Source organism: Spermophilus citellus, assembly GCF_964194105.1.
Source record: "Spermophilus citellus genome assembly, chromosome: 18".
Taxonomy (NCBI): domain Eukaryota; kingdom Metazoa; phylum Chordata; class Mammalia; order Rodentia; family Sciuridae; genus Spermophilus; species Spermophilus citellus.
This window is the reverse complement of record NC_138200.1, coordinates 69180262-69192442: the sequence shown is the minus strand read 5'-3', so window position 1 is coordinate 69192442 and position 12181 is coordinate 69180262. Positions and strand designations below refer to the sequence as shown.

General features: G+C 52.1%; 2 protein-coding genes across 2 annotated transcripts in view; both read right to left on the bottom strand.

Moving 5' to 3' along the window:
• Positions 1-8622: 8622 nt before the first annotated feature.
• TUBB3 (tubulin beta 3 class III) lies at positions 8623-9537 on the bottom strand (the record flags this gene model as incomplete). The annotated part of the gene is made up of 1 exon (XM_081274737.1): positions 8623-9537. One exon carries the CDS (start codon positions 9535-9537, stop codon positions 8623-8625), a length of 915 nt encoding a protein of 304 aa, XP_081130863.1.
• Positions 9490-12181, bottom strand: part of TCF25 (TCF25 ribosome quality control complex subunit) — a 44343-nt gene continuing 41651 nt past the window's right edge. The window contains exons 19-21 of the mRNA XM_081274532.1: positions 11370-11478; positions 10823-10933; positions 9490-9698 (exon numbers count right to left, since the gene is read on the bottom strand). Coding sequence (XP_081130658.1) covers positions 9624-9698; positions 10823-10933; positions 11370-11478 — 295 coding nt within the window. The 3' untranslated portion in view covers positions 9490-9623. The remainder of the gene's footprint in view (positions 9699-10822; positions 10934-11369; positions 11479-12181) is intronic.

Below are 12181 nucleotides of genomic sequence, written 5' to 3'. Positions count from 1 at the left end.
TATTGTCTGTCCTCCCACTACCACCAGAAGCTAGGAGCTGCAGGCGAGCTATCTGTTGTCTTCCTTCACTGGTCCTGGGCCCTGGACTGAAGAAGGGTTGAATGCCCAGGCAAGGCCAGGGCTGAGAGGAAGACAGTGCGCTTAGCAGGCAGCCCATTCCATAACCACATGTTAGTACCAACTGTTGACCTGAGCCTGTGTTTGTGCAAGTAGTGGGTCCTGGTCCAGCTCCAAGGAGAGCCAAGATGACCCCATACTTGACTCACAATTTAAGGTCCGCCTCTCTCTAACTAGTGTATGTCATGACCATATCTCCACTCATTCAACAATGCATTTATTGAGCACCAACTGTGTACCATGTTCTGACTGAGCACCAAAATATGGTGCTGAGAAGACAGACAAGATCCCAGAACCCAGGAGGGCAGACAGACAATCAGCAAAGAAGCAAACTAATCAGGGATGTATTGAGCACCAAGAAGGCTGAGGAGGTGGCACCTGGGATGAGGGGCAGGAAGGCCAGATGCTCCAGCCAAGATCCCAAGGGTAAGCAGGAGAGAAGCATCCAGAAGAGAAACTGCCAACACAGAGGCCTTGAGGAGCTGGCAGCATGGTGTGCTTGTGGAGCCAAAAGCAGGTTCTGCAGCTAGAGTTTGTGCCAAGAGAAGGCAGGAGGACAGGGCTAAAGATGGAGGGATGATGGGCCAGCTATAGACATGTTGGCTTTGACTTGTGGGATGGAAGCCTCTGAAATCTATTATCTCTTGTTTATTGAGATACAATTGGCGTATAATAAACTGCACATTATAAGTATTCAATTTGATGCATTTTGACATATATGTGAACCTGAGAAATTATTATCACAATTAAGGTAGAAAACCTAATTTTTGTTGTCTTCCAATGTTCTTTGTGCCCTTTTCTGCCCCTATCTACAGACAACCACTGTTCTACTTTCTGTCACTATATTGCCTTTTCTAGAATTTCCTAGAAATGGATTCATACAGTACGTACTTATTTTTGTGTAACTTCTTTCACTCAGTAGTTACTTTGAGACTCATTCATGTTATGCAGGGAGCAGTTGTTGACTCTTTTTATTGCTATTGATAAACATCTGGGCTGTTGCCACTGTTTGATATTACAAATAAAACTGCTAGAACATTTGTGTGCAAGTCTTTGTGTGGACATACGCCTTTATTTCTCCTAGGCAAAATACTCAGCAGCAGAATAGGTAGATCATATGGAGTATGTTCAATTTTCTAAGAAACTTAAAAATTCTCTCATGGTGGTTATGCCATTTCACATTCTTACTGGCATCTGGTCACCCTCAGTGACTTTAACATCACTGTGGTCATTGTCTCTGCTGGAAGAGTCTGGTAAAGTGGCATGGTGACTGATTTCAGTACTTTGGACTGAATTCAGGGTCACTCTGCCACTGAGCTAATCCCCCAACCCTTTTAATTTTATTTTTCATTTTAAGACAGGGTCTCACTAAGTGGCCCAGACTGACCTCTAATGGGATTCTTCCACTTTAGCTTCCCAAGTAGCTGTGGGTATAGGTGTGCACCACATCACCCCATTATGACTTTATTTTCAAAAAATTACTGTGAAGCTCAGCGTGGTGGCCATGCCTGTAATCCCAGCTACTTGGGTGGCTGTGGAAGGAGGATCACAAGTTTGAGGTCAGCATCAGCAACTTAGCAAAGCCCTAGCAACTTCCCTGTTTCAAAATGAAAAAGAACAGGGGATATGGCTCAATATAAAGCACCCTAGAATCCAATTCTCAATACAAAAAAAAAAAAAAAACCACAAATCCCTCTGATGCTGATCCATGGAGAATGGATCAGAACAGGCAGGAAAGGGATATTTCACAAAGTGTTGACATTTTCTCTCCAAGAGCCAGGTGGTCCCAAACCTATGAACCCCATCCCTCCTACCCCCACCCCATTTCTGCTCCTGTTTTCAGAAGCCTCCTTCCTCTTTTCAGTTATGTCTGCTAGCTCTCCCCCACCTTCCCCTCTCTAAAAGCCACCCTCTGTAGGTGAAGACTCCCCTGGGTTCCCCCTACCCTGCAGTCAGGGGTAATCCAGGTGGCTAGGGAAGGGATGCCAGGAGGGCCTGGACACTTACTCTCCCCCTTTCTGAGACATGCTGGCCAGTTTCAGTTAACTCTGAGTGTGACCTTGGTGAGCCCAGTGTTTTCTGTTTTCATTAATCTTTGTTTTCGGACAATCATCCTGCTCCTCAGAATGGAAAAGGTCAGCATCAGGGCTACAGTTGTCCATGGGTAATAATAGTCCACGGCCACCCACTGGAGGAGGGGAGCACTAGTACAATGCTAGGTGAAGTCCCCCAGAGGGGGAACTTTTGCAAGAGACAGAGATGTCTGAGAGGGCTAGTAGGTGCCAGGTTCCCCTCCCTGACCCTTCCCCATCCGGTCACATAGCCCACACCATACACTAGTGCTTGTGGGTCTGAAGGGTGGGTAAGGGGGTAGGAAGTGATTGGTCTCAAAATCAGAACAATAAAGGCACAGGTGGCCAAGGAGTACTGGCTCACCTTGGCCATAGGAGCAAAGCTGCAGCTCTTATTGGTGAAGGTGCTCTGGAGGAAGCAGATGTTTGGCCACTGTAAGCCCAGAGGGGAGACACACAACCTTCACCAAGACTCAGGACAAGCTAGCAAAGAGCCTCCTCATCTTCTCTGTGAAATGCAGATAAAGGAAAAACTGAGTCCTGGAGTGGGAGAACTGTCCAGGAGGTGTCAGAAGACCACAAAGAGGCAGCCAGGTCTAGGGTAGAACAGAGCACGATTTATTGGGGGAATCACTCACAGAAGCAGTGGTCAGCATGTCCAGGATTCTTGCAGTTTGGGTCAGAAGGAGGGGACTTACATATGGTCAGCCAAAACAGTGTATCTCAAGCTAGTAAAGAGGAGTCAAGCTCGTTCCTGTTGGATGGCAGCAGGGTAAAGCTCCACTGGTCTCTCTAATGGTCTGTTTATTTACGGTGTATTAGGGACTCTGGGAGACAGACCAAAGTTGCTCAGGGCAGCAGGGGCAGGTTGGGAAGGTTCAGGGAGGTGTATGTGTACAGTCCTAGGAGAGAGCCTGACAAAGAGAAAGCTCTGTGGAAAAGTGGTCATTCTTTATCTTGGAAGCAGATTTAGCAAAGCAGAACTGGTCAAAGGCATTTCAGTCACGGGTGCAGATGAGAGATGGCCAGCTGCCTCTTCACCATCTTTGAGCTACCATTCTCCCAGAGGGCAGGCAGCGGCATAGTTTGTGCATGTGCAACTCCAGGGGCACTCTTCTCTCCTTCAGTTATGACCACCTGGAGTTGTACAGTGTGGCAGCTCCATCAGTCCCTTTTGGACACCCATCTGAGCTGCGGTGAGTGGGAACAGAAGAGAAGAGGAACTGAGGTGCTCTCTGTCCCCACCCCTCTTGGCCACCACTCTCACTGAAAGCACCTGGAAGAATACAAAAAGAAGAAGAGGATGGAGGCAGACCTCCATGGACCACATTTCTGAGGGGAAATTTGTGGCAGGCCGCCACAAAGGGCTGGGTTTTATAGGGCTTAGCACCGCCAGGTCGTGGAAGGAGTTCTGGTGGCCAGCTCATTTAGGACAGGGCAGGAGGGCAGGTGGGGGACAGTAAGGGAAGTTCCCTGAGGCCTGTTGTCCATATCCTTCACTCGCAGTGACCAGGAGTGAGCTGTCTGTGTGCTTGAGTGTACCAAACGGCACTTGAGCTCCACTCAGCGCGGGGGCGGAGGCAGCTGTGCTGGGGCAGAGCTGTGCAGAAGGGTGCCTTGACTTAGCCCAGATCCTGCGTGGCATCAGGACTGGTACATTCCATTCACCAGTTGCAATTGGATCTTCTCTTCCCACATAGAGTTGTGACCCACCCACCTGTTTGTTTATGGTGTGGTACTTGGAGTTCTTTCTTCTTCACAACTTAAAAGACACTGCTGCTGTTACATTAAAATTGCAAAAATGCTGTGGTGGTGGTTCTGACCTGCAGTCTCAGCTACTCAGGAGGCTGAGGAGGGAGGACCTCTTGAGCCCAGGGGTTCAAGACCAGCCTGAGCAACACAAGGAGACCGCGTCTCAAAAAAGAAGAGAAAGTTATAGGAGGTAATTGTCTTGGGGGAGGGGCTAAGCTCAGGTTAACTCCACATGCTCAAAACAGAGCCACACAACACAACTGAACCTGAAACTAGAACAGTTTTCTGGAGCCTCGCCACACCAGCTGTGCTCGTGACGAGGGAGTCCCTTCTGCTTTAGCTTTGAAAAACCAACTAGAATTCTGCTTTTCCTTTCTGCACCAAGCGCTGTCCATCCCCATATAGCAGCTGTGGTGGTCTGCACATGAGGTCTGCAGGAGGTGAGATGGATGATCTGATTGTAAAATGGTGACCTCGTCAGATTAGCAATTTGATGGGCTCCTGGTGATAACTAGCCCGGTGGGGCAGGGCTGGAGAGTTGTAGATCTTGTTCCAAGCTCCTCCTGCCCTCTCTCTCCTTCCTGGCTTCCCTCTGCTAGGCCTTTCCTCCGTGATGTCCTGCCTCCGTTCAGGTCCAGAGCAATGGAGTTGACCGATCAGGGACTGAACCCTGAAACCATGAAACAAAATGAACTTTTCCTCCTCAAAATTCTTCTTGGACATTTTGGTCATCGGGAGGAAAAGCTGACTAACCCAGAAGGCCACCCCAAACCCACTGGCATCAAACAGGAGCCCTTTTATCATGTTCACCCTGACGTGCCTACCCCAGATGGGGACCCCAACCTGGAGCTCCCTACACATTCTCTTTGGGATACTTGTTGTTGTTTTGTTTTTGCAGCTATTCTTACAAAAGGCCATTCTGAGTTCTAGAGGAAGAGGTTAGACTCTCTTGTGAGAGTGGCAGGGCTGTGGCCGGGCCTGTGGTGTGGAAGCTGTTCTGTGGCCTTCTTTGGAAGATGCAACTTGTCAGGTGCAGAATATCTTCACCTTCAGACAGGCTTCCTGCACTCCAAGGCTGGGAGGTTATGCAAGAGAGGAGGCAGCAGAGAGAGGCCAAGAAGGGAAGCCAGAGGGGGAAGAGGGAGCAGAGTGTGGGCCCCAGAGCTACAGCAAGGGGCTCCAGGTAGAACACCACCCACCCTCTGTCTGCAGCACCATGGCCCCAGCTCACGCAGCCTCTGCCAGTGCACGCTCAGCCTGGCCACCAGTGGTCTAGTATGAGCTGGAGGTGGCCTGAGCTGTGCATTCAAGGAATATAAATGAGGGCTGGGGTTGTGGCTCAACAGCAGAGCACTCGCCTCACATGTACAAGACCCTGGGTTCGATCCTCAGCACCACATAAAAATAAATGAATAAAGTAGTTGGATTGTGTCCAACTACAACTAAAAAAATGGATATTAAAAAAGGAACATTAAGGGGCTGGGGATATGGCTCAAGCGGTAGCGCGCTCGCCTGGCATGCGTGCGGCCCGGGTTCGATCCTCAGCACCACATACCAACAAAGATGTTGTGTCCGCCGAGAACTAAAAAATAAATATTAAAAATTCTCTCTCTCTCTCCTCTCTCACTCTCTCTTAAAAAAAAAAAAAAAAAAAAAAAAAAAGGAACATTAAGGAAAGTGGTGTGAACAGATGTAACTGGAAGGAGAGGTAGGTGTGAGGCCACTGAGTGACTCTGCTGCCCTTGAGGAGTGGGCTCTGCAGGGTATGAGCAAGAACAGTGAGCACTGACCCATCCCACGAGCATGTGGCCGCCATATGAGGAAGGGATCAAAGTGTCCCAGCAGGAGCAGGAGCCTAGTAAGGGCCAGACAAAATGGCAGACATGGCAGTAGATGTGGGGATTGGAGTTCTGGGTGGATTCTGAAGATCATGTGATAAAATACCTGAGAAGATCAACTTAAAAGGAAGAAAGGCTTGTTTTAGCTCAGGGTTTAAGAGATTTGGCCTGTTGTTTGGGTCTTGTGTTAAGGCAGAGCATCATGGTGGAAGCCTGTGGTGAGGAAAACCTGTTCACCATGTTGCCTGGAAACCTAAAGCAGAGAGCGAGAGTGGAACCTGGGTCCCAATGTCCCCTTCAAGGGCTCACACCCAGTGACCTAACTTCCTTCCACAAGGCCCCACTTCCTCAAAGTTCTACCACCTCCCAATAGTAAGTGCCGCGGGCTGGAGAGCCAGCCTTCAGCACTTGACCTTTTGGGAACATTTAACATCCAAACTCTCATGTGGAGCCACCTGATTTGCTGGCAGCAGGTGTGAGACACACTGGGGATTCTGGGCTTTATCTATGGCTTCACAGCTGCTATGGGGTGAACGGCTTTCCTCCACCAAGGGAAACCCTAAGATTTGGCCCAAGTACCTGGAAGACAGAGTTGGCATCACCAAAGTGGGTACACGGGCCTGGGGAGGGGGTCAGGACATGTGGAGTTCAGTGTGTGCCAGACTGTTTGGGACACCTCTTGGATCTCTGTGCAGTCCCTTCCTGGGCATCTGGGCCGGCCCACTGGACACAGCACAGTGACACTGGGCCTGTTTCTGACTTGGCCCTAGGAGGGCCTGGTGCCCTTGGAAGCAGCTGCATGTAATCTGGCCCACACGAGACTACCGTGGACGGGAATAGGCTGCATGGAGAACAGGCAGACAGTGCCCTTATGCACAGCTGGTGACCAGCGGATGTTAGTCTCAAGAGTGAGGCTTTGGGCTTTGAGTCATCCCAGCCAACACCGTGGGGCGTCAAAAATCACCTGGTTAACAGGATAAATCGCTATTTTGTTAAGTTTGGAGTGGTTTGTTACACAGTGACAGCTGAGACATCACATGCACATCTGTGTTGCCATCTGTGCTGGACACCAGAGCCCAGCCTACATTAGGACCAGAAGCAGAGGTGCGTGACCCCTCTGCTCGGAAGCTTCAGTTCTCTGCTCGGAAGCTTCAGTTCTCTGCTCGGAAGCCAGAGCTAGCCGCCCCCTCAGTCTCATTTCTTCTGCACACAAAGCTGCATGAAAGTGATGTAAAAAGGTACTGCCTTCATGGAAGCCACTTCTGGGGTACCGCCAAGCAGAGTACAGGGCATTTGGGTCTGACAACATGCCTTGGCTTACCAGACCAGGGGCCACAGGGAGGCAAAATGGAGTCTTGCCCCAGGCAAGCAATGCACACCTGTGGGAGACCAACCTTACAAGTGACTGAGTCATACTCCCCGGCTGGGTGCTGAGGCGCTCAGTCACAGAAATGTGTCAGAGCTTTCCCCATCTTCTTGGGTGCAAGGGTCGGTGTCTTGTGCATGGGTATATCTTGCTACAGCCCCATGGGTGGAGCTACGCTTACCTGTTCCTTTGTGATATAACCCCTTGCCCTGTTTAGGATAGAATCTTCCATGGAAGTGCCTTGTGTGTGTCCCCTTCTCTTACTGTGCCCTGGGGTGTGGCCTACCCAGGTGTCAGTCAACCTGCTGACAGTGGACATCATGAAGATAGACTCAGCCCCCTGAAACCTGACCCCTGGCCTCATTTGAATAGCTTCTTCTCAACAAAAGGGGTCAGCCCGTGCTCTCGCTCTCTCTCTTTCTGAGGACCCTTAAGGTCAGAGGAACCGTCACAGCGACCCCAAAGAAAAAGGTATTTTTGTCTCTTGTGTGGTTATTTTGCACAGCCCAGTCAGCCCAGTTTTCCTGGAATGACCCTGAGCCTTTTAGTCGCGAGAACAGAAACCCGGCACACACCCATCATGGGCGCGTGGGCAGTTGACTTCTTTGGGCTTCAAGAAGTCAGTTCCAACCTGACTTCTTACTCTGTAGGAGGAGATGGGATGTGGGTGAGCATCTCTTCTACAAAGCCCTCTTCAGGTGCCAGTGTCATGGGACACTGGGCCTCTTGCAGCTGCAAGAAATGTCCACCAGGGGGTGCAGGGAGCCATCACAGCTCACTGTCCCCACCAGTACCTTTCCAGAAGGCTCCTTCCTAGCCTCCCTAGCTCAGGTCTCAGGCTTCAGGTCTGCACTGACCAGGGGGTGATTAGAGAGAAGCACTGAGCCCGAGCTGCCCTGAGGGGGGCCTGGGATTCCTCCTGAGGAATCCAAGTGTGGGATCCTCCTGAGTCCCAGGAGACACGGGGTTCAGGGACAGGGCTCCACCCAGGCAGGGCTGGTCCTCTCCAGCTCTCCTTCCCACTTGAGGAGCTCCCAGGGCTGTGCCCTCGACACACCTGGCTTCCAGAACAGGCCTGGGCCAGATGCCAGCCTGGGAACCATGGCCTGTCCCCATCTGGGCCACACTGCCACCTCTCCTCGCCTTTCTGAACCAGACTTTCCAGAATGAAAAAAAAAAAAAAAAAAAAAAATCTCCAGCACCAGGCAGGGGTATCTGACAGCAATAGATTTATTAAGTATCCCCCCAAAATATAAACACAAACCAGTAAAAAACCAAAACAGACCATGAAACATCAGGCCTGGAGCCACAATGAAAGAGACAATGAGCCACACGACAGGGACCGGCCTAAGCGGGACGAAGCCCAGTGGACTCCTGTGGGTGGGGTTGGCCATAAATACCGAAGGACAGCCTCAGAGCCCTGGGGTGCAGCGGCCCGGCCCTGGCTGCAGTGGCCCCGCACCAGATGAGAACCGCCTCACTTGGGGCCCTGGGCCTCGGACTCCTCCTCCTCGTCCTCGTACATCTCGCCCTCCTCCTCCGCCGTGGCGTCCTGGTACTGCTGGTACTCGGACACCAGGTCGTTCATGTTGCTCTCCGCCTCGGTGAACTCCATCTCGTCCATGCCCTCGCCCGTGTACCAGTGCAGGAAGGCCTTGCGCCGGAACATGGCCGTGAACTGCTCCGAGATGCGCTTGAAGAGCTCCTGGATGGCCGTGCTGTTGCCGATGAAGGTGGAGGACATCTTGAGCCCACGCGGCGGGATGTCGCACACGGCCACCTTGACGTTGTTGGGGATCCACTCCACGAAGTAGCTGCTGTTCTTACTCTGGATGGCCAGCATCTGCTCGTCCACCTCCTTCATGGACATGCGCCCCCGGAAGACGGTGGCCACGGTGAGATAGCGGCCGTGGCGCGGGTCGCAGGCAGCCATCATGTTCTTGGCGTCGAACATCTGCTGGGTGAGCTCGGGCACGGTCAGCGCGCGGTACTGCTGGCTGCCCCGGGCGGTCAGTGGCGCGAAGCCCGGCATGAAGAAGTGCAGGCGCGGGAAGGGCACCATGTTCACGGCCAGCTTGCGCAGGTCGGCGTTGAGCTGGCCTGGGAAGCGCAGCGAGGTGGTGACCCCGCTCATGGTGGCCGACACCAGGTGGTTGAGGTCCCCGTAGGTGGGCGTGGCCAGCTTGAGGGTGCGGAAGCAGATGTCGTAGAGCGCCTCGTTGTCGATGCAGTAGGTCTCGTCCGTGTTCTCCACCAGCTGGTGGATGGACAGCGTGGCGTTGTAGGGCTCCACCACCGTGTCCGACACCTTGGGCGAGGGCACCACGCTGAAGGTGTTCATGATGCGGTCGGGGTACTCCTCTCGCACCTTGCTGATGAGCAGCGTGCCCATGCCCGAGCCCGTGCCGCCACCCAGCGAGTGGGTCAGCTGGAAGCCCTGCAGGCAGTCGCAGTTCTCGCACTCCTTGCGCACCACGTCTAGGACCGAGTCCACCAGCTCTGCGCCCTCCGTGTAGTGGCCCTTGGCCCAGTTGTTGCCGGCCCCACTCTGACCTGTGGGGTAAGAGGAGGAGGTGACAGGCCAGGGCTGAGGGTCTGCAGCCCAGACCAGCACCTGCCGGAGCACTGCAGAGGGACTTCAGAGGAGGTGCCTTCTTCTTTAAATATTTATTTTTTATTATTTTTTTTAGCTGGACACAATATGTTTATTTTTTATTTTTATGTGGTGTTGAGGATCGACCCCAGCGCCCTGCGCATGCCAGGCGAGTGGCTACCGCTTGCACCACATCCCCAGCCCTGCCTGCTTTCTATAAGTGCATACCCTGCAGGGCACACCTTCTCCACCTGCCGCGGGCCCTGGCCATGGCAACTGCGTGCTGGAGACTCTGGACTCTGAGACTCTGGGGTCAGTCCAGTGCCTTGTTGTCTCACAAGGGCCACCTGGGTGTCCAGCTCACCTTCCCTCCCACCCCACAGTCCCTGGTAGCTCAGGAAGTGAGGCGAGACCTCTTCCTGCACTGGTGTGAGTACAGGAATGTTGACCTCTTGCCACATGCTCATAAACACAGTCCCCTAGAGGCCCTCAACTTCTTTTTATTTTTATTTTTTATTTATTTATTTATTTTTAATATTTATTTTTTAGTTCTCGGGGGACACAACATCTTTGTTGGTATGTGGTGCTGAGGATCGAACCCAGGCCGCACGCATGCCAGGCGAGTGCGCTACCGCTTGAGCCACATCCCCAGCCCATAGGCCCTCAACTTCTATCCCACCAGTTCCATGTGATTCCAAAAACTTACTTGTATTTTTACTCCTCATTCTTCTTCTTTTTTTTTTTTTTTAACATTTGTTTTTTACTTATAGGTGGACATAATACCTTTATTTTTATGTGGTTCTGAGGATTGAACCCAGTGCCTCATGCATGCCAGGCGAGCACTCTTTCCTCTGAGCCACAGCACCAGCCCTCCTCATTCTTCTTGAAATGCAAGAGTTGTGTTTCCCACACAGAATCCTTTCTCTGGGCCTCTAGCACCCAAATATAAACTGGAAAGATTAGTTCCAACAATTATGGTCCCAGCAAAAGACTTTATCCTGTTTCTGACTCACCCCCTCTGCAATGTGGGTTCACCTGCCCAGGCTGCTGGGCCCTAAGTGTATATGTAGCAGGAGAGACTTACCAAAGATGAAGTTATCAGGCCTGAAGAGGTGCCCAAAGGCCCCAGACCGGACACTGTCCATGGTTCCAGGCTCCAGATCCACCAGAATGGCCCGAGGCACATACTTGTGAGCTGAGGGGAGAGGGGGGCTGCTCAGTAATGTGGGTCTCAAGGGCTCCTCACTTCCTTCTAAATCCTGCCATGTATAAAATGGTTGATACCTTAGATGGCAGCCAAGTTGTGCATCCCTGTGGGCAGGTTGATATTTCACCAGTTTGCTATGGAAATCACTGTGCACTGGTTACCAAACAGCCCCCAACCAAGCCCTCCAGTGAGTGGGCTCTGGGCCCTCCCCCAGCCTGCTCCTCTGGACTGTACACCTGCCCTCTTTGCCATCAGAGGTCTGCCCCTCACTCTGTGCTGGCTGTCAACTGACTTGTCATTTTCATTCTGTGAGTATGAATGCCCCATCTCCAGGACACCTGCTAGCCTCTGGGCCAACCAGTGGAGGCAGAGGTGTTAGGACTCTGCCCACCCAGGCACCCGGTTCCCAAAGGCAGGTGCTTACAGGAGGCCTCATTATAGTAGACGCTGATGCGTTCCAGTTGCAGGTCCGAGTCCCCCACATAGTTGCCACTGGGGTCGATGCCATGCTCATCACTGATGACTTCCCAGAACTGCAAGGGAGGCACAGAAGAGTCAGCGAGCAGCCACATCCAAGGCTAGGACCCACCCTCCTGGGGCCTTATAACTCACAGCCTATGAGTAGGAAAACCTTGTGCTGTCACCTGTCAGACAACCCACTGCCTGCATGACCAGGCTGCCCACGGGGCCCAGGGGTAGACCAGGGCTCAGCCCACACAAACCAGGTTCCCAGACCCAGCTTTGCGCTCATGGGCAAGGAGATAACACTTCCTGGGCTATATTATTCCTTCTTTCCAGACAAGGGAAAGCAGGCCCAGATCTGTCACATCCTTTAGCCACTATGTGTGGCCCTTGGCATCAGAGTAAGCAGTGTTCAGGGCTGGGGCTCAGCCCTGCCTGTCATGGTTTGATTGTGAGGTGTCCCCTAAAAGCTAAATGCTCACGTGTGAGACAATGCAAGAAGGCTTAAAGGAAAAATAACTGGGTTATAGCCTTAACCCAATCAGAGACTTGATCCCCTGATAGGATTAACCGAAGGCCCGTAGGGTTAGCTGGAGGAGGTTGGGTCGCTGGGGACATGCCTTTGGGGTATATATTTTGCATCTGGCTGTGGAATCTCTCTCTGGTTTCTGATCATCATGTGAGCCGTTTCCCTCTGCCATACTCTTCCACCATGATGTTCAACCTCACTTGAGCCCTGAGGAATGGAGCCAGCCTTCTATGCACTGAGACCTC